The sequence below is a fragment of the Manis javanica genome, chromosome 3 (genome assembly GCF_040802235.1).
Source record: "Manis javanica isolate MJ-LG chromosome 3, MJ_LKY, whole genome shotgun sequence".
NCBI classification, from domain to species: domain Eukaryota; kingdom Metazoa; phylum Chordata; class Mammalia; order Pholidota; family Manidae; genus Manis; species Manis javanica.
Window position 1 is genome coordinate 44,506,181 of NC_133158.1, and position 18,573 is coordinate 44,524,753.

An 18,573-nucleotide genomic window follows, 5' to 3' on the forward strand; every position below is an offset into this window, starting at 1 on the left:
CTTACTGGTGATTTTTTTCATTATTATGAGTCCTCTCCCAGCACAACCACTAAAGCTGGGGAGGTGGCTTCCACCCAGCTTGGTCTCCTCCGAAGTCCACACTCTTCCTATTCCTGGTCACTACCCAGCTCCCCCACTCCAAGCCTCAGTTTCCCCATCCATAAAATAGGATGATCATTCCTCTTTAAGGCCAAGGTAGAGAATGGCAGTCAGAGGATGCAAAGGCCCTGGTGTGTATTACGATTTCTCTTGGCTGGTGTGTCGCTGCAGCTAACTCATTGACCCAGCCCTGCTGGGCCCAGTGCTGTGCTCTGCCCCAGGGAAGGCTGGAGCAGGCTTTAAAGCCTCCTTTCCGCAGCTGAGAGCTTCACAGTTTTCAGAGCACTTAACTCATTTGATTTCATTTTATCCTCACAACAACTCGGGCTATTCTCACCAGCCCTAATGAAGAAAGCAGAGAACTATATTTGTATTGTAATTATCATGTTGCCCAAAATGGGAGTCCGCCTTTGGGAAGGAAACTGTTCTTATCACTGTGTTTAGCTCACTCTGTTTTCTTTAGAGAACGAGACCGTGATGCTCACTGTGAATTGCTAAAATCCACTCAACACTGAAGGGCAGACATATACAGTAAGCTGATGTGGATGGAGGGCATGATCTGCCCCTGCCACGTGCCCCAGGCTGCAGATGGGAAAAAAAGTAAGTAGGTAGACTCTGCATATCATCTTACCATTTTCGCCAGATGTCTTGTCTTTTCCATTGGTCGCCCCAGCACCTTGTCGCTAAAGACATGAAAAAAAGGAGAAAACATTGTTATCAGATATATTCAGGATTATTTTTGTCCCCTCTGTTGTTTCAAATATCTCTTGCATTACATCAAGTCTATGTTACCTTAGCTCGAATGGTGGAAATGTGGTACTCAGGGGACCAGGACTGGGTCAACCCCAGGAAGGATCTCCTGAAGTTGCAAGACCGCCTTCCCCATCCACACCCAAGGGACACCAGGTAGGAGAGTACTGTTGCAGGAGCATAACCTCATCTAAAATATTAGGGAAACAGCCAAGGGTTTGTGCTAACTGCAAGATCAGAACTGTCCCTGTTGTCAGTAATGGCCATTACACTGCGATATCCTCATGCCAATCACAATGCCCAACTCTTATTTTCAAATAAATTTTAATCGACTACAAAAATGTTATGTCAATAGAGTTTCTCCTGTTGTTGGGTTATTTTTCTGTCATGGTATATGCCTATCCTGTGCATTTTCATTTCATCAGGTTGACCAAAAGTATGAATATTTTGTGATTACTCTTGAATCTTTGGGCAAGGTTCTTTGGGTGTGAGGTCTGAGGAATTATATGAAATGCATTACGTATGTAACCATATAAATATGTTTCCTCAAGGCTTACCCAGCTACTGTCTTTAAATAACATGGTGTTTAGAATTGTTCTAGTCCACGGAAGGAGAAGTATTTTGCCAATCAAATTTTTCTGGCCGTTATGAGAAAATATGCTCAGAGTTGAAAAGAATTGAAGAGATTGTAAGGTCCTTAACTTTCAGAGTAAGAAAATGAAGCCAGGTAGAGAGGCTGATTTGTCCAAGGTAATGTAACTAATTGATGGCAGAGTCGAGACTGGAGACTGGCTTTCTCTGCCCAGAAGTTAGAATCTTGCAAGAACTGCCATTGTTACATAACTACCTGAAGGCGACTCTGGAAAGACAGAGAGCTGAACAAGACGAAAACTACAAAGGTGTCCTCAAAATTTATATTTGGGTCCAGGACTTCAGCCTAAAAACAATATCATAAAAATAATAATCAGTTCCTGTCAGCATTCAATGTTGTCATGAGAAATTCCCAGATCCTTAGTCAACGTTTGATTAACAATAAGTAGAGAGAGCATCTGGGAAAATCTTGCTTTCAGGTTCTGATTAGTATAAATAAATAGGTGAATGATAAAGACAAGGTAACAAAGTTGACCTCCCCTGTGTACTCTTACTACCTTGCACAGCTGATACCCGAGGGAGAGGCAGAGTCATGTGTCCTGTGTGCTACCAGCCATTCCACACATGCGTGCACACCCCCGGTCCCAGGGCACGTGAAGTGCAAGCGCCCACCCAGGTCAGGGGCTATTCTGTCTGGTTCTGAAAGTAAAAACCACCACTTTCTGACAGGAAGCGGAAGTAAAAGCAAATTGGAACAGGTACATAAATTGAGTCCCTTCTTCATATTTAATTTGCAACATCTTAATTTTCAGAACGGGAAACCCACCCCATGTGCTCCCGTGGAGGAAAAACCTGTAGTTCTTAGCCAAACATCATTGTTCTTCAACAAAGTCCACTGAGGTTCCCGAGTCATCCGTCATTATCTGTGCTTATTTTGATGTCTCCTCTTTTCCAACACAAAGCCCGTAAGGTTGACGCAGCTGACGCAAATCTGACCATAATGGAGGGCCAAGCTGCTGCACAGCAGCCCTGGACAGCGGCACTACTCCAGAATATAAATCCTCCATCCTTCTCTGCATAATTCATAGACAGCTCAGGAAAAAAGAGGCAAATCCCATGTACGAAAAGGAGAGTGTTTTGTATTGAATAAAGCCTAATTAAATGTAATGCAAGTGCAAAATAGGTGCACGCTCAGCCCCACCAACTTTAAATACCTTAAGCATGGATGCCGTTCAAATGTCATGAATACCTTTTTCTATAAAAGATCACATTTTAGAAACCGAGGAAAACCAGAATGAAATGTTCACAGAGAGAAAAGGATTTCATTTTTTCAGGATTTCTAAGACAGGGTTATTGTGTCAGGTCTTACTTGATAGAAGCAAAGTGAAGCGGAAGGATGTCATAAGGAGATAGTGTCTCAGATCAGAAAATGATCCTGACAAAAAGCTACACATTGGAAGCGTCTCATTTCAAAATTCTCTGAGACCCTGAGACATTTTTAAGGGAAGGCTGAGAGCAATGGGGAAATTACCCAACAGCTTTCCTATTCCTGGGGTAAATGGTGGTCATCACACATAATTGGATCATCACCAGATGAGGAGTTGAAATTTTCCTGAAATGCAAAGAGTCTAGGTCAGTCTGAGTGTTCGGGGTGGTATAACTCACACCCGCCAAGGCCAGACGTGCTCCAAGTGCTTCCGGGCATCACTGACTCAGCTGACAACATCCCTGCTGAGGAAGATACCATCCTTACCTTCATCAGCCTCACTTTGCAGATTGTGTCCTAAAGCACAGAGAGGAACTGGCTCAAGTTCACCCAACTGGGAGTTGGCTAAGCCAGATCTCTAAGCTAAGCAGAGACAGGTTGTCTGGAGTCCTCCCTTTGAACCACTGAGACGGAGCATATGTCGGTATTGTGTGTGGCATTCCTCCTGAGAGCCTGCTTCCCAGGTGGGGGTAATGAGGCGGGAAGATTCCCAGGTGAAGGTCAATGTGATGCTATTAACACCATCCACAGGCTGAGAGTTTTGAGAACACTCGACTTATGGGAAGAAGCAGTCAAATCAATAGCCCAGGGCTCTGTTGTCAGTCATGAGATCTTTTTTAAAGTTTAAATAACACAAGAACTCAGAGCTAGGTTGTGCTAGAAATAAATGGGTAGATGGATGGGTGGGTGGATGGATGGATGGGTGGGTGGGTAGGTGAATGTCATCCTCCAAATGTTCAATAGGAAAAGTTGTTTTTCATGAGGTGGTAGAAGTTGTACCCCTACCCACTCTCATCCCACAACAAAAGAAAACCCTCCATCCATTGACCCCACCATGGGCTCAGCATCCTGAGAACTTGCATTGCTTGCTGAACTGAAGTCACCTTGCCTCAAGAATACCATCTATTCTAACTGGACTAATAAATAAGATTAAGTGTTAAAGGACAAGGGCATGGTGAACTGTCTTCAGAACAAGCCCTAGGAATCCCAGAAATGATTCACTGATACCATGAATACCACCCCAGCCTCGTTCAGTTTGCATATCAATACAACTTAATATGTCAGGGTATGCAGAAGGCAGGAGAAGTCCTCCCTGACCAAATATATACAGCCATAATTAGCAGGTTAATGCAAATGTGTTGAATATATCGTCAAAAGTTTCTAGGAGACCACCCACCAACTTACTGAGAGATTCCTGCTTACAGCTTTCAATACTTTTCTGTAAGCAGGAATTTGCTTGGCTGTTTTCAAACCCATCTAGAGAGGTGTTATCATGGCCCTTAAGACCAGCAGAGTTGACATACATGGACTTTTGCTTATTTTGTCTTTGGGGGGGTGATGCAGAGAGGAGCTAGTGAGGGCAAAAAGAAAATCAACGTCAATCCCAACAAGAGAGCCATTAGATCTCCTGGTAATGCTGCTCCCCGATGCCCCTTGCCATGGCACTTGGCACCAGTGGCCTCACCCAGGTCCTCCCCCTGTCAGCTCCACCCACTCTCACCCTACTGACTTCACATTCATAAAACACCCCTATTTAGGACCGCCCACCACCTGCTCCCACCACAGACCCAGCACCATCTTCCATGTTCTACCAAGTCTAGAAAATCACAGAAAGAAGACTCTAGAAGAATATAGTTCCTCCCTTTCTTGGCCATCTGAAACCAGCGTCCCAGCTACTCAAGCCAGCTCTTCCTCGGGCACACTGGCTTCCCCTCTTCAAATGTATCAAGACAGCGTCCCTGTCATCATTCGCAGCTCCTCTTTAGGGGACAGAGGGTCCAGCCTGAGGGAATGTATTCCACTCATTGGTCTTTATGATCACAAATAGAAAACTACTCAGCTCGCGTCAATGCAAGCACATTTTTCTCAAAACAACCTCTTTGAATATTCTAATCTTGCCATTAAGAAATGCTACATACCCATCTAAGGGTGCAGCACAGGAGGTTGACATGACAGCAGTGGGGTGACCGTCTCCCCTGCACCGCAGACGGCTGGCAGGCACACTGGGGAGTGCACAGAGGGCAGTGAGGGAATCCAGGGGACAAGGCCGAGCCACTGCCCAGAGAGGACTCCTCTGGGCTCTCAGCCCCGGATCCCTCACCAGGCAACTCACAGGGTCCCAGAAGGGAGCCTCCCTCCTTGGCGACATTAAAAGACAGCGCTTCAGAATGTAATGAGCCCCCAGTTAATGAGTGAGGATGCGTCATTCCTTCTGATGATCTCATAGGTGCCAAGTATCCATAACAAGGCAGGACTGGAATTTAAAGACATGCTTGACATCATTTTTCCTGAGTGCTTCACTGCACCAAGGGCTACAGGAAAATAGCAAAGAATATGTCTTGGTTTGATATTCCAGAAAGCAGGGCAATTGATGCTCCAGCAGAGGGAGGTTGCCAGGAAGCAGGGAGGAAGGACAGGAAGTGGGGTTGCCCATCAAGCTGGCACTGCCAGGCACATCCAGATGCTGACCCTGCCCCCTCCGAGACCTGGGCCGACTGAGGACAGACAGCAAGGGAAGGCAGGTGAGTTATTCACCAGCTCTTGTGCCCCCCTGGTCCCAGACATGTGCCACCACTGGGCAGGGTCATGCACCTGGCACCTGCCAGGGACAGGGAGAAAGCCCTAGCGCAGGAGATGGAGGTGGGAGGTGACACATGCTGCCACTTCACACCTGCCTGAAGACTGCAGAACCCACGCTGAGCCAGCCACCCTCACACATCCTCACATTAGGGTCTGAAGTGACACATGAGAGGTGTCTGAGTCAGCACATGAATTTGGCTAGGTGACTCTTTTCAAACAAAATCATATAAACCCCTGCGTCTAAGCACTGCTGTCTTGACTAGAAGGTGTGCTGGCATCCTGACCATAAGAACTCAAAAAGAACCTTAGGGCATGCTCGTAATGAAACCTACCCTTCCTTTGAAAGTGACTCGACGCCGTCTCAGTCTACTGCTCCTCCTTGTGAAATCTATTGCAGAAATCTGACTGCTCCTGGAGTCGCCACCATTGAGTGAGGTGAGTGAAGCACTCAAGAGAACAATAAAAACTCACCAATCAAGACAAATACCACACGGGACCATTTATAGGTGAAATTTGGAGGGAAAAAAGAGTCAGCCTCATAGAAGCAGAGGCTGAGGGTTGGGAAAAAAGGGGGAGGCTGGTGGAAGGGTACAGACTTTCAGTTATAAGATCAGGCCTGAGGATCTAATGTATAACTTGGGGACCATGGTTGATAACATATCAACTATATATTGTACAGCGCTGTATAACTGAAATTTGCTAAGACAGTAGAACTTAAGTGTTCTCACCAAAAAAAAAGGTAGATGGAGGGACGTAACCTGATGGTGGGAATCTTTCACAATTTATACATCTTAAGTATGTTACAATTTTATTTGTCAGTTATACTTCAAATAAGCTAGAAAAAAGAAAAATATTAATGCAGTATTTTCATAAATCAAAAATATAGCATAAACTCATGATAAACATAATATCGACATTTTACATAAAGACGGGATCAATCCATACCACCAATATTCCCCTAGGTCTGGGGCCCCTGGGGGGCTCCACCTCAGGATGTTTCCCTAAAGGAAGTAAAAAGATTCAAGCAGTCGAGTAATTTCAAGGATTTAAGAAATTGTTCTAATTCAGTCTTTGAGCGCTTTCATTTGCAGCTTTTTCATGGGCCATGACTATAGGCTATGTATCGTGCTGTCATTTGGTGAGTTTTTATTATACGATTTCTAGAATGGTGCAGTGGAGGAAACCAGCTCTCATACTTTGCTGTCAATACCCATAAAATTGTTTTTGCTGATCACATGTCACGTATGAAACTGAATTACCAAAACCTGCTTCCTCATTAAGGCAAACTGAGAACGCTGGACAGATGAGGTCCAGCCGGACACTCACTCACCAGTACCTATTGTTTCATCTTTAGGATAAAATACAAGCTCCCATTCAATATTTATTTTTCATCCCAGAAGGTTGAAGTGAATGAAACGTGAGATGAATTCCAGCAGGCTAAATTTGGGGTACCAGTGAACTCCAGGAATATTTTCCAAACCTGTACCTATGGCATTTAAGTGAATAAACCAGTCTTCCCTCCAAGAACACGGCTTCGTATTCAACTTGGTGAGATACGACTTGTGAGAGGATCACTGCCTCCAAAGCCCCTGGGACTCTGCACTGACTCTGCACCACCTCCTCTCCCATGTCCCCAAGAGAGCCACCACTTTGCCATCAAATACAGGAAAGAGCTCTCCATGTGCATGTGCTTTTCCAGTCCTGGAGAAGAGGTAACACCCCGGGGGAGCCAGGTCCGCAGGGGACCTGCACAAGCCTTCGGCTCACAGAGGCCTTTCTCTTGGTTTGGGGTCAGCTCGCATGGCTGCTGCAGAAGCAAAACTCTCCAGTTGGAGGATTTGGTCTAAGACTAAGAAATAAAAGATTCTGTTCAAAAGCAGAGTATCAAAAATAAATATATTCACCAATGTGCAAAACCTCGGGCAGTGAAGGCCATGGATTCAGCGTCAGAGGCCCAGGCTCAACCCCAGAGGGTGACTGGTCTGGACTAACTTCTCCATCTATGAACGAGGGACCGGGCGGAGCCCTGAAGGTCCCCGGGAGAAGGAAGGGCACATTCCCTGGCTTTGGTTGGCTCATGACCTGGAAGAACTGAAAATAAACCAACCATCTCAATCATGGTGGGTAAGAGCTGGGCCCCAAGATGACTAAGATCAGGGATATGTGAGGGGCCCCAACACACCAGGGTGGGTGGAGGTCAAAGGGGGTTTCCACATCTTGAGGGAAGAGTATGAGTCACTGCACCCCCACCAGCTGTGCAGTGCTGGGGACACGGCTTATTGGAGTCTCTGTTCCCGCCCTCTGAGAAGGAAAGATGATGGCCTCTGGCTCCTACTGGCCACATGCAGGGACCTGGCCCCCAGCAAGGATGCTCTCCCTGCCTCTCCATTCACCAGAAGAGGCATTACTCAGTGATATCAAGGGGACAGCATCTCTATATCAAAACAGGGAAAAGAACTTGTTTCAAGGCACTTTTTAGCTTTTTTTTCTCTGTGCCCAACACCTGGCCTCTGTTGGACTCTGTCTACCAAGTACTTGATTTTAGCACAAGAAGGTAAGAAAATTCCATCTCATTCCCATGGTGGCTTGGAAGCTCTTGTTGGAAGTGCCACCTAATGCCGTCCATCCTCTGGTGCTGTGTCTTCTCTTTCGTTATTTTTCCCCATGGTGCTCTCTTCCTTTTGGGCCGCTGCATCCTGATATGCAGATTTCTAATGGTTTCAGGGTTTGGGGGAGACTGAAATGGTAGCATCGTGACAAGCAGTTCCTCATATGGGTCATAATAAGAGGAAAAACACAAATGTGCACGTCTTTGGCAGTAATTGTGCTTGGGGACCATGAAGTTTTGGAAATTACATATTCTTCACAGAATCAGTACCCTGCATTGAGACAGAGCCATCAGGATTGCCAGTGACATCAGTCCTCTGTCCCCAAAGATCCCCCAAGCTCCTAAATGGGTTTTTTGTGCTTTCTTCTCATCCCTGTGTTTATTAAAAAAACAGAAAGTCAGGTTCCTATGATTTGTATTTAATGTTTTATTGACAAAGAATTGTGAGTCTCCTGATAAAATATCAGACTTAAATGAACAGAAGAGAGAAACTGCGGTGATTGCACAGCAAAGAGGGGTAAACCGCTGGGCCAGCCAGCAGGTAGCTGATGACTGCTGGGAGCCACCGAAATCACTAAATGAGGGGTTTCTCACTAGCATCAAAAGCACACCATTAAAACCTCCTCCAAATCAAAGTCCCTGAATCTGTCTGGAGAGCAGAAGAGACTTTTATGCCATTTTGTGATAAGGACAGAATAGATTTAATTTCTTGCCACTGACATTTTTAAATTGTCTATAATTCCCCTAGCAACATTCTGAAAATTGAGCATTAAAAACTCCACTAATTTAATCCCTAAAGGTATAGAAACTAATGTCAAAAGAGAACTTCAGCTGGAAGAATGTTTTTTTTCATAGTTGGTTAAAAAAAATAATAAGATCTTCAAGGACAAGTGCATTAACCTTTATAATTCTCCCTAATTCTTCCTCTGAACACTTGTTCTCCTCTGAAAGGCCCAGAGTCTGAAATTCTACCTCAGAGGCCATATTCTGCTCCTAGCATTTTTATTCTGACCTTGATGGCAGCAGAGATAATTAGCATTGCTGTAGTTTAGGCAGAACATTTGTGAAAGAACTCTCATACTTAGGGATTCATGGTTTGCCTTATTAAAATTCACTTTATAATTTAGCCTATAGCCATATTTTTTTAATTAGTATTTTTGACCTTTAAAAAACTTCTTTAAGGGGACACTAACAAATGGAAACTCATCCCATGCTCGTGGCTAGGAAGAATTAATATCGTCAAAATGGCCATCCTGCCCAAAGCAATATACAGATTTGATGCAATCCCTATCAAATTACCAGCAACATTCTTCAACGAACTGAAACAAATAGTTCAAAAATTCATATGGAAACACCAAAGACCCTGAATAGCCAAAGCAATCCTAAGAAAGAAGAATAAAGTGGGGGGGGATCTCACTCCCCAACTTCAAGCTCTACTACAAAGCCATAGTAATCAAGACAATTTGGTACTGGCACAAGAACAGAGCCACAGACCAGTGGAACAGATTAGAGAATCCAGACATTAACCCAAACGTACATGGTCAATTAATGTTTGATAAAGGAGCCATGGACATACAATGGGGAAATGACAGGCTCTTCAACAGATGGTGCTGGCAAAACTGGACAGCTACATGTAAGAGAATGAAACTGGACCATTGTCTAACCCCATACACAAAAGTAAATTCAAAATGGATCAAAGACCTGAATGTAAGTCATGAAACCATAAAACTCTTAGAAAAAAACATAGGCAAAAATCTCTTAGACATAAACATGAGTGACCTCTTCTTGAACATATCTCCCCGGGCAAGGAAAACAAAAACAAAAATGAACAAGTGGGACTATATTAAGATGAAAAGCTTCTGTACAGCAAAAGACACCATCAATAGAACAAAAAGGTACCCTACAGTATGGGAGAATATATTTGTAAATGACAGATCCAATAAAGGCTTGACATCTAAAATATATAAAGAGCTCACCCACCTCAACAAACAAAAAGCAAATAATCCAATTAAAAAATGGGCAGAGGAACTGAACAGACAGTTCTCCAAAAAAAGAAATTCAGATGGCCAACAGACCATGAAAAGATGCTCCACATCACTAATTATCAGAGAAATGCAAATTAAAACCACAATGAGGTATCACCTCACACCAGTAAGGATGGCTACTATCCAAAAGACAAACAACAACAAATGTTGGCGAGGTTGTGGAGAAAGGGAACCCTCCTACACTGCTGGTGGGAATGTAAATTAGTTCAACCATTGTGGAAAGCAGTATGGAGGTTCCTCAAAATGCTCAAAATAGACTTACCATTTGACCCAGGAATTCCATTCCTAGGAATTTACCCTAAGAATGCAGCACTCAAGTTTGAAAAAGACAGATGCACCCCTATGTTTATCGCAGCACTATTTACAATAGCCAAGAATTGGAAGCAACCTAATGTCCATCAGTAGATGAATGGATAAAGAAGATGTGGTACATATACACAATGGAATATTATTCAGCCATAAGAAGAAAACAAATCCTACCATTTGCAACAACATGGATGGAGCTAGAGGGTATTATGCTCAGTGAAAGAAGCCAAGTGGAGAAAGAGAAATAACAAATGATTTCACTCATATGTGGAGTATAAGAACAAAGGAAAAACTGAAGGAACAAAACAGCAGCAGAATCACAGTACCCAAGAATGGACTAACAGGTACCAAAGGGAAAGGGACTGGGGAGGATGGGTGGGTAGGGAGGGATAAGGGGGGGAAGAAGAAAGGGGGTATTATGATTAGCATGCATAATGGGGGGGTGGGAGAAAGAGGAGGGCTGTACAAGACAGAGAAGATAAGTAGTGATTCCACAACATTTTGCTATGCTGATGGACAGTGACAGTAATGGGGTTTGTGGGGGGGACCTGGTATAGGGGAGAGCCTAGTAAACAGTATTCTTCATGTAATTATAGATTAATGATAACAAAAAAAAGAGAAAGAAAAGGGGGATTACTCCCTGATGGGATAAAACTAACTGCAAATCAACGATTAATGTATGCTTTACATATCCTTTATTTTGATCATTTAAAGGGTGTCAGATGATCAGCTATGGAAGTACATTTTTCTGATAATATTCCTTACTCTGAAAAAAAAAAAAAGCAGTTACTGTGTGGTGATCTCCAATAAGTTCTTCACAATGGTATAAAGGTCATATCAAAGTGTGGGCAAAGGGTTTGTTTGTGTTTATACAGAGGATCAAAGCCTAATTTGGGTACCCAGAAAATGAATTAAGATACGATACGAAGAAGAACTTCCAATATCAACATCCTCTGGAAGAGTCATTCCAGAAGATGATCATCAAAAAACTTCAACAAAGATCCTGGCGCTGCTGCAGTTGTAGCTGCAGTCATCTCACCGGTTCCTGGACTTGCCATGGGAATGAAGAAGGAGATATCTAAGCTGGCCTGTGCATACAGTAAAACAACAAATTTGACTGGATCTATACTGTTGGAACTCAACCAAGAATTAGGAGAAGTGCAAGTTGCAGCGCTCCAAAATTGTGCGACTATAGACTATCTACTGTTAAAAGAACATATGGGATGTGAACAGTTCCCAGGAATGTGTTGTTTTAATTTGTCTGATTTTTCTCAAACTATTCAAATTCAGTTAGACAATATCCATCATATCATTGATAAGTTTTCACAAATGCCTAGGGTGCCTAACTGGTTTTCTTGGTTTCACTGGAGATGGCTGGTAATTATAGGTCTGCTTTGGTTATGTAGCTGTATTCCTATTATGTTAATGTGTGCACACAATTTAATTAGTACTTTAAAACCTCTACATGCTTATGTTACTCTACAAGAAGATATGTCAAAGAAATAATCAATCTTCCCATGTTTTCTTCCGTCTGCTACTTCTATAGCTTTTCTTCTTCCTTCCTAATTACAACCCTTTAGTAGAATTCGTGCCTCATATCGAAATTACCGAGTATCATAATTCTTCCAAGTGAAAGATACCTCAAGACAAATGCTGGGCATAGAAGCCACAGGGCATAAATCTGCAAAGAAGTAAAAAGCTAACCTTTTCAAAGAATATTTCTTCTCTCTCACTTACCAACTTTACACTTCCCTGTATGGCCCCAGAAGATAACTGGTTAGCCAGAGATGGGTAAGATTCCTCAAGGGAGGAACAACCTAAGACAGGCACAGTTGCAGGGGGGCCATCAAGTGAGAAATTGGGGATCAACAGAGGTGAGGCTTAGAACCTCACCCCCGCTGTTTTGAGAGAAATCTTCTGCATCCGTGGATGTTTTGTTGCCCTTGTCTAGCTTGGATTAACACATAGTCTATAGGCACACACCTAATCATCTACATTTGCCCTCTTACAGCACTAAATTATGTTTTCTACCTTTATCTTGCATCTACCTACCACTTCAGCATTTTATTAAAAAGTATAATAATAATAAGGGATAAATGTGGGATTCACATATAAATCAAGTATAAAAATCAAACAAATAATCATATTTGACCTGATTGTTTATAGTTCATGATGCGTGATCAAAACCGAAAGTTTCTGTGATATGACTGCCCTTGCACTGTTCACCATGTAAGAACTTATTCACTATGTAAGAACTTGTTAACCATGTAAGAACTTGTTCATTATGCTTTAGAAGATTGGAGACTGTTGAGAATTAGGCTTGGGGTTGATTAATGATTGTGCATTGAGTCCCCTGTACAGAATTTTATTGTTCTTAACAACCATTTGATCAATAAATATGAGAGATGCCCTCTCCTCAAAAAAAAAAAAACCTTCTTTGTCCCAGTTTTCTTTTTTAAATAACAGGTTTCTCCTTATAAAAATTACAAAAATTCTGGAAAATAAAGGCACATGGAGGAAAGCAAAAAACTATGTATAATCCAATCTGATTAGAGTTAATCCATGTTAATATTCCATGAAATATTCCAGAATACTTCCTTCCTTACCATCTTTTTTTCTGTGTGGACTATATAAATATAGTGTCTGTTTTATATAAATGGCTGTGGACCACACACATAATTTCATATCAGACATATATTGCAACTTAAAGCACAGTTGCTACTCAATGGCTTCTGTGTGGGATCCTCTAATTTTATAGATTTGACCATGTGTCCTATGAGTTTATCATAGGATAAGTTCATACCCTGTGAAGATCATATACTATAAACAGCTCTAAATTTTTAAATCCACAGATATCAAATATGCCAATAAAATGACTTTGCTTTGTTTATTCAACTTAGCTCGAGTCACAGTGACAAGTGCGTTGCTACCAGTTTTCCTGGAAAATGAATGGCATGGAAGGTTCTGAGCCATCTTTGAGACTGGATGGAAGCCACAATATTTGCCATGCTACTCATTGAATTATATGCCCCAACACTGGAGTCCTAACCCCCAGGACCTCAGAAAGTGACCTTATTAGGAGATCAGGTGCTTACAGAGGTAATCAAATCAAAATGAGGTCATTAGGATGGGCCCTAAGTTAGTATGACTAGTGTCCTTACACAAAGGGGGAAATTGGATGCAGATATGCCTACAGGGAAGGCAACATGAAGAGACACAAGGAGAAGACAGTGGCTACAAGCCAAGGAGAGAGGCCTGTGGCAGGGTCTCCCCCATGGCCTCGGAAGGAACCAGCCCTGCTGGCTCATTGATATGAGACTTCCAGTCTCCAGAATGGTGAGAATCCACTTCTGTCGTTTGAGCCTGTGGTGCCCTGTTAAGGCAGCCCCAGCAAGCCAGCAATGCCGGCAGCCATATATGAAAGCCCAGTTTTCTCCACGTGGGCTGAACACACGATGCACTCAGAGAAATCTACACTGCTGGCCTCGCCCTGCAACCAGAACCCATGTCTCAGAGGACAGCCCACAGGAGGGCCTCCTCCTCCACGTCCCCAGGGCCCCCACTCCCCAAGGTGTGGGAGATGCCGTGGGCAGGGACTGGATTCTCTCCTGAACCCAAACCACAAAGCAGCAGGATGCTGCCTCCTGCTAGAAGGCAGGGGAGTGTCCTCTTTCAACCACAGGCTCAGAACCACCACAGCCTGGAGCCAGCATGGGCTGGGGGAGGGGCTGTGGCAGGAAGAAAGCCACCACCACAGGACCCCTGGTGACCTGCGACTCCTTCCTGGCTGCTGTGGGGGAACGGAAGCCGCCACAGCCCTGGGCCCCACATGGGAGCTGGTGAAGGGAGTGTCAGTTTAAGGACCAGGACAGAAACCCATTTAAAGGGGGACTGAGGCTGTCCAACTCACCGAACACCCTCCCTGCTGCCTTGAACTGATTGCCAGGACAGAACTGTCCTCCCCTGGCGTCATTCACTTACATTTCTAAGATTTTAGCCATAATTATAAATCACCAATTGGAAATTGTTGCAATATGTTATTTAATTTATTGGCAAGCACATGAGATCAAGTTACCCTCATAACACTATACTGCATTTCAGGGATGGGGTTTATTTTTATTTAGGGTGTCATAGTGAAAATCATCAGTTCTGGGCCTGTGGGTGGAGGCACAGGCTGATTCCAAGGCAAACCAAGGAACTTCCTCTGGGCAGAGTAGTCTGTATCTCCATCACAAGACAGTAAATGTGTCAAAAGTCAACATCCATACGACATAAAGGGTCACTTTTACTCTATACAAATTACACCCTAATAAACATGACCAAAAAAGAAAGAACAGGAAGGAAAGAGTATCCTGGACCAGACTGCCCAGCCCTGTCACTTAGCAGCTGTGCAACCCTGTGCAGGTCACTTAACTTCTCTGAGTCTCATTTCTGCTTCTGTAAAATGGGAATGACAAGCCACCTACCTCATCAGGCTGCGAGGATTCAATGAGATAGAAACAGTCACAGTGCATGGATATGGTCCCTGGAAGGAATCGGACTGAAAGGTAATGGTAAAAGAGGCTCCAAAGCAGGTATCGCCCTCTCTTTTCCATCGTATGTAACCTGCAGTAACGTAAGGGATCAGAAGTACACTGGGCTCAGCAATCTGAAGGCCTGGAGAAACCCCAGCTCTTCCATGTGGCCACAAGGACCTGAGCAAGTGGCTTCCCTCCCCAGGCCTTGACTGCTTCATCTGTTCAGTTCCTTTTTCATAAAGGATTAAAATAAAATAGTAAGATAAAATACAATAAATAAAATAAAATAAACCCATATCTCACATGACTATCATGAGAACCCAAAGAGAAAATACTAGTGTCTGTGACCACTTTTTCCTAAAGTGTGCCGCCTCTCCCGGTCAGTTATCAAATTATTCAGTTCATTTGAAGCTTTCTGGGCCTCTGATCCCAGCATGGGTGCAGTTTGTGTGTTTCATACAAGTCACAACTCATGTTCTTTCTGGAAAGAGAAGATGCAGGAGGAGGGTGAGAGGGCTGGGGGCGCCCCGCGGTCCACTACTCTGCAGGCTCTCCATGAACCTGGAGACAAGGACGTGTGAATCAGCTCACAGCTGCTCCATTTTACCAACGATGTCGAGTCAAGCTGCGTCCCGCCACTCCGGAAGCCCCGCGACACTGGAGGTGCTGGGCCCTCCCTGAGCGGGGGTGTCACCATCCACCAGCCGCATCTGGGCGGCACTCTGAGAAATGCCGTTCCATCTGCCCAACTTCCTTTTTGTCCTCCTAATGTGTGTCGGTTCCGGGTTACTGCAGAATAAATGTTGATGTAAAGACCACATGCCTTCTCGAGCAGCTGCTGTGATGGACAGAAGACAACAGTGGGCTCCCAGACACAGAACCCCAGCATTGGTCATTTCTCACAGCATACACAGAAGGCCCCAGATTCAAGCACGGCACCAAAGGACAGAGAGATTTGCTTTCTCTCCCTGTCCCTAGAAGTTATGACTGACTAGAAAAGGAAAAAGGATAGAAAACTGTCCACAAAAGATAATGTGAAGGCGGAAACAGACGTGCCTATAACCCAACTCATTTAAGGACAAATCTTCCTTATGCAGAGGATGAGGGGGACACCAACCAGCCAGCAAGGCCAGTTTTCTAGAACTAAATGAAACCTAAATGGTATCACTGTGAAAACACCACACCTGCCTGTCTCTCCTAGAATCATGTGACTTGGGGCACTTTTCTATTTCGAAGGCCAAAGAAGCTGATGTGAGGTCAGAAAACCCACACATGGTGTCCCGAGGGTATGAAACTGGGCACAGAAAACTGTGCCTTTGCTCTTAAACAGTAACACCCATCCACTCTTCCATCCCTTCCCCAGATGGCTAGTAAAATGCACGTCTGGGTGTAATCAAGTAAAGGCCAAAGAGTGGCCAACCATCCCAGAATGAAAATGCCTCTGTGGCCAGGAGAATCTTACCCTAACAGCACCTGCACCGTCCTCCCTGCTGGCGCTGAACAGTCACTCATCACAGCCACACGGTCCCACCAAGGTCGAGCCCATCATGACCTCCTGCTGCACTCAGCGTCCTCATCAAGGGGACAAAACTGCACACAGAAGAAAGGACGCAGGCCAAATCCACCATTAGCCAAGAGAAGCGCACATCTAGGGCCAAGTGAAAGGTGATGTCTCCAAGTTTGGCAAAGACATTTTCCTTCCTTTGCCCCAAGGCACGAGGCTCAGTCTGCAAATACAAGCAGCTACACTTTCTCGATAACAACAGCATAACACTTCCATGGCGACAACCCTATGGAGCAGATATAACAATTCCTCCAGTTTGATAGATACAAAATTTGAGACACAGAGAGGCTTAGTAACATGCCCAAGGACATGGAGCTGCTAAGTGAAGAGGACGGAGTTTGCACCTAGCCTGGAAGTTAGGCCCTCGCCACATCTTGCTCATCCAGAGGAAAACACATTGGAAGATGGGAAACCTGTGATGATCCTCTGCCATCAATGACACGGATACTTTAGGCACCAGTCCATCTGGTGGCAGAGTGAGGACCGTGCTTCCAGACCCTTCTAACTGCAGAAAATCTATGACATCATGCAAACTTCTTCATGTGAAAATGCGTGGACTGTTTCAGGAAAGACGGGTGAACATGAGGTTGTTGGGGTCCCTGGCGATATACCACAGGGCACTCAGAGTCCACTGGGAAGCCAAATCTGCAGGCATGCATCCCGCATCTGTGAGAACAGGGCCCCAGGGCCATGCACACAACTCTCTTTCTTGGCAATTCACTCTGTCCGGGTGTCTTGATTTATTTTTCACACTTGTAACTAGCTTCACAGACTCCAGTACGCACACTTCTAAGCTAAAGCTCAGTCCCCGCGCGATGACTTCTGGTGATGAAGCACAGATGTTGGTTTGGCACCGTGAGCTACTCAGTGTGCTCCTCCAAGAGGGGGTGTCTTGAGGCTTCAGAAGCTAGAGACTTTCTTTTTTGGTAATAAAGAAGCAGCCGTGTTTTTTCCTCCACTCAACTGAAAGGAAAATAGCTTCAGAATGTGGTAGAAGTCTGAGGTTGTATACTTCGGGAAGAAAGGGGAATGCTTTGTCCTAAATCGGCTGCCACAGCTCCAGAAGTGCATTCAGACAGAACAGAGGACAGCATAAAAGCTCCCTGGAGAGGTGGCAGTTCTAGCCATCTTCCCATTTAAAATGAAATGCATACATCGGACAGTCGCTACCAGCACCACCCACCACCTCAATGTAAAGGTCCTGCCTCCTTCATCCTGGATACTGGCTCCCTATTTTAGTTTCAAATCCCTCTGAAATCTAGAGCAACTTCATTTGCTGAAAAACAAACGCAGTTGTAATTTAGTGAAAGGTTGCCTTCCAGGGATGGGGTCGTCACAAAGGGCTGGGGCTCACGCCATCAAATTGCTTCATACCTGCACATACTGACCCTGGTTCTCACTTTGGTAAGAACTCTTTCTCTCCCAAGCACTAAAATGTTTCTTTAGCTGACCAAGTCCCCTGCCATCACACCCTCAGGGAGAGAAGGCGAAGACAGGGGACTTAGGTGTAGAAAAGATCTCAGGACAATGCAGGCTGCTAAAGCCTCATGTGAATAAACAGGCAACATTTAGTAAAGGCATTTGGAATCAGAACTGGGGTGACAGTTTAGCATCTATATGGTCTTTTAAAAATATATACTTTCCACGTGTTTTTGAATCAAGTGTACTGCTCTGTCCTCACAGCTGTCCTGCCGAGTCACCCAGCATTGCCCAATTTCTTGTTCAAGCTTTCTGCTCGGTGAGCTTCCGCAGAGCCATCCTGGCCCCTCCATCTGATTTGGGGGGTAAGATTCTCAAGCCACCTGCTTCTGTGGTCAGGCGCTGGCCATTCTAAATTTTCTGCTCGGAGCAGGAATTGGGTTTCATTAGTTCACTCTTTTCCTTTCTTTTTTTCCCTAAAAAACAATAAGGCATTCCCCACCCCTACCCAGGGCCAGCCTCATGGACCCCATGTGACCCATGCAGTCACCTGGGGTCTTTGGCTCAGAAGGGCCCCAAGCTTGAGCTAATGCACTGTCATCACTGTT

General features: G+C 44.5%; 1 protein-coding gene across 2 annotated transcripts in view; it reads right to left on the reverse strand.

Moving 5' to 3' along the window:
• The window catches only part of PCP4 (Purkinje cell protein 4), a 55,503-nt gene that overhangs the window by 25,382 nt on the left and 11,548 nt on the right, over positions 1-18,573 (reverse strand). The window contains exons 2-3 of one of the 2 annotated variants that reach the window (XM_037014781.2): positions 14,932-15,070; positions 731-782 (exon numbers count right to left, since the gene is read on the reverse strand). In XM_037014781.2, the coding sequence (XP_036870676.2) occupies positions 731-782; positions 14,932-15,060 (181 nt within the window). In that variant the 5' untranslated portion in view covers positions 15,061-15,070. The remainder of the gene's footprint in view (positions 1-730; positions 783-14,931; positions 15,071-18,573) is intronic. The other variant, XM_037014782.2, reaches the window with a different exon arrangement.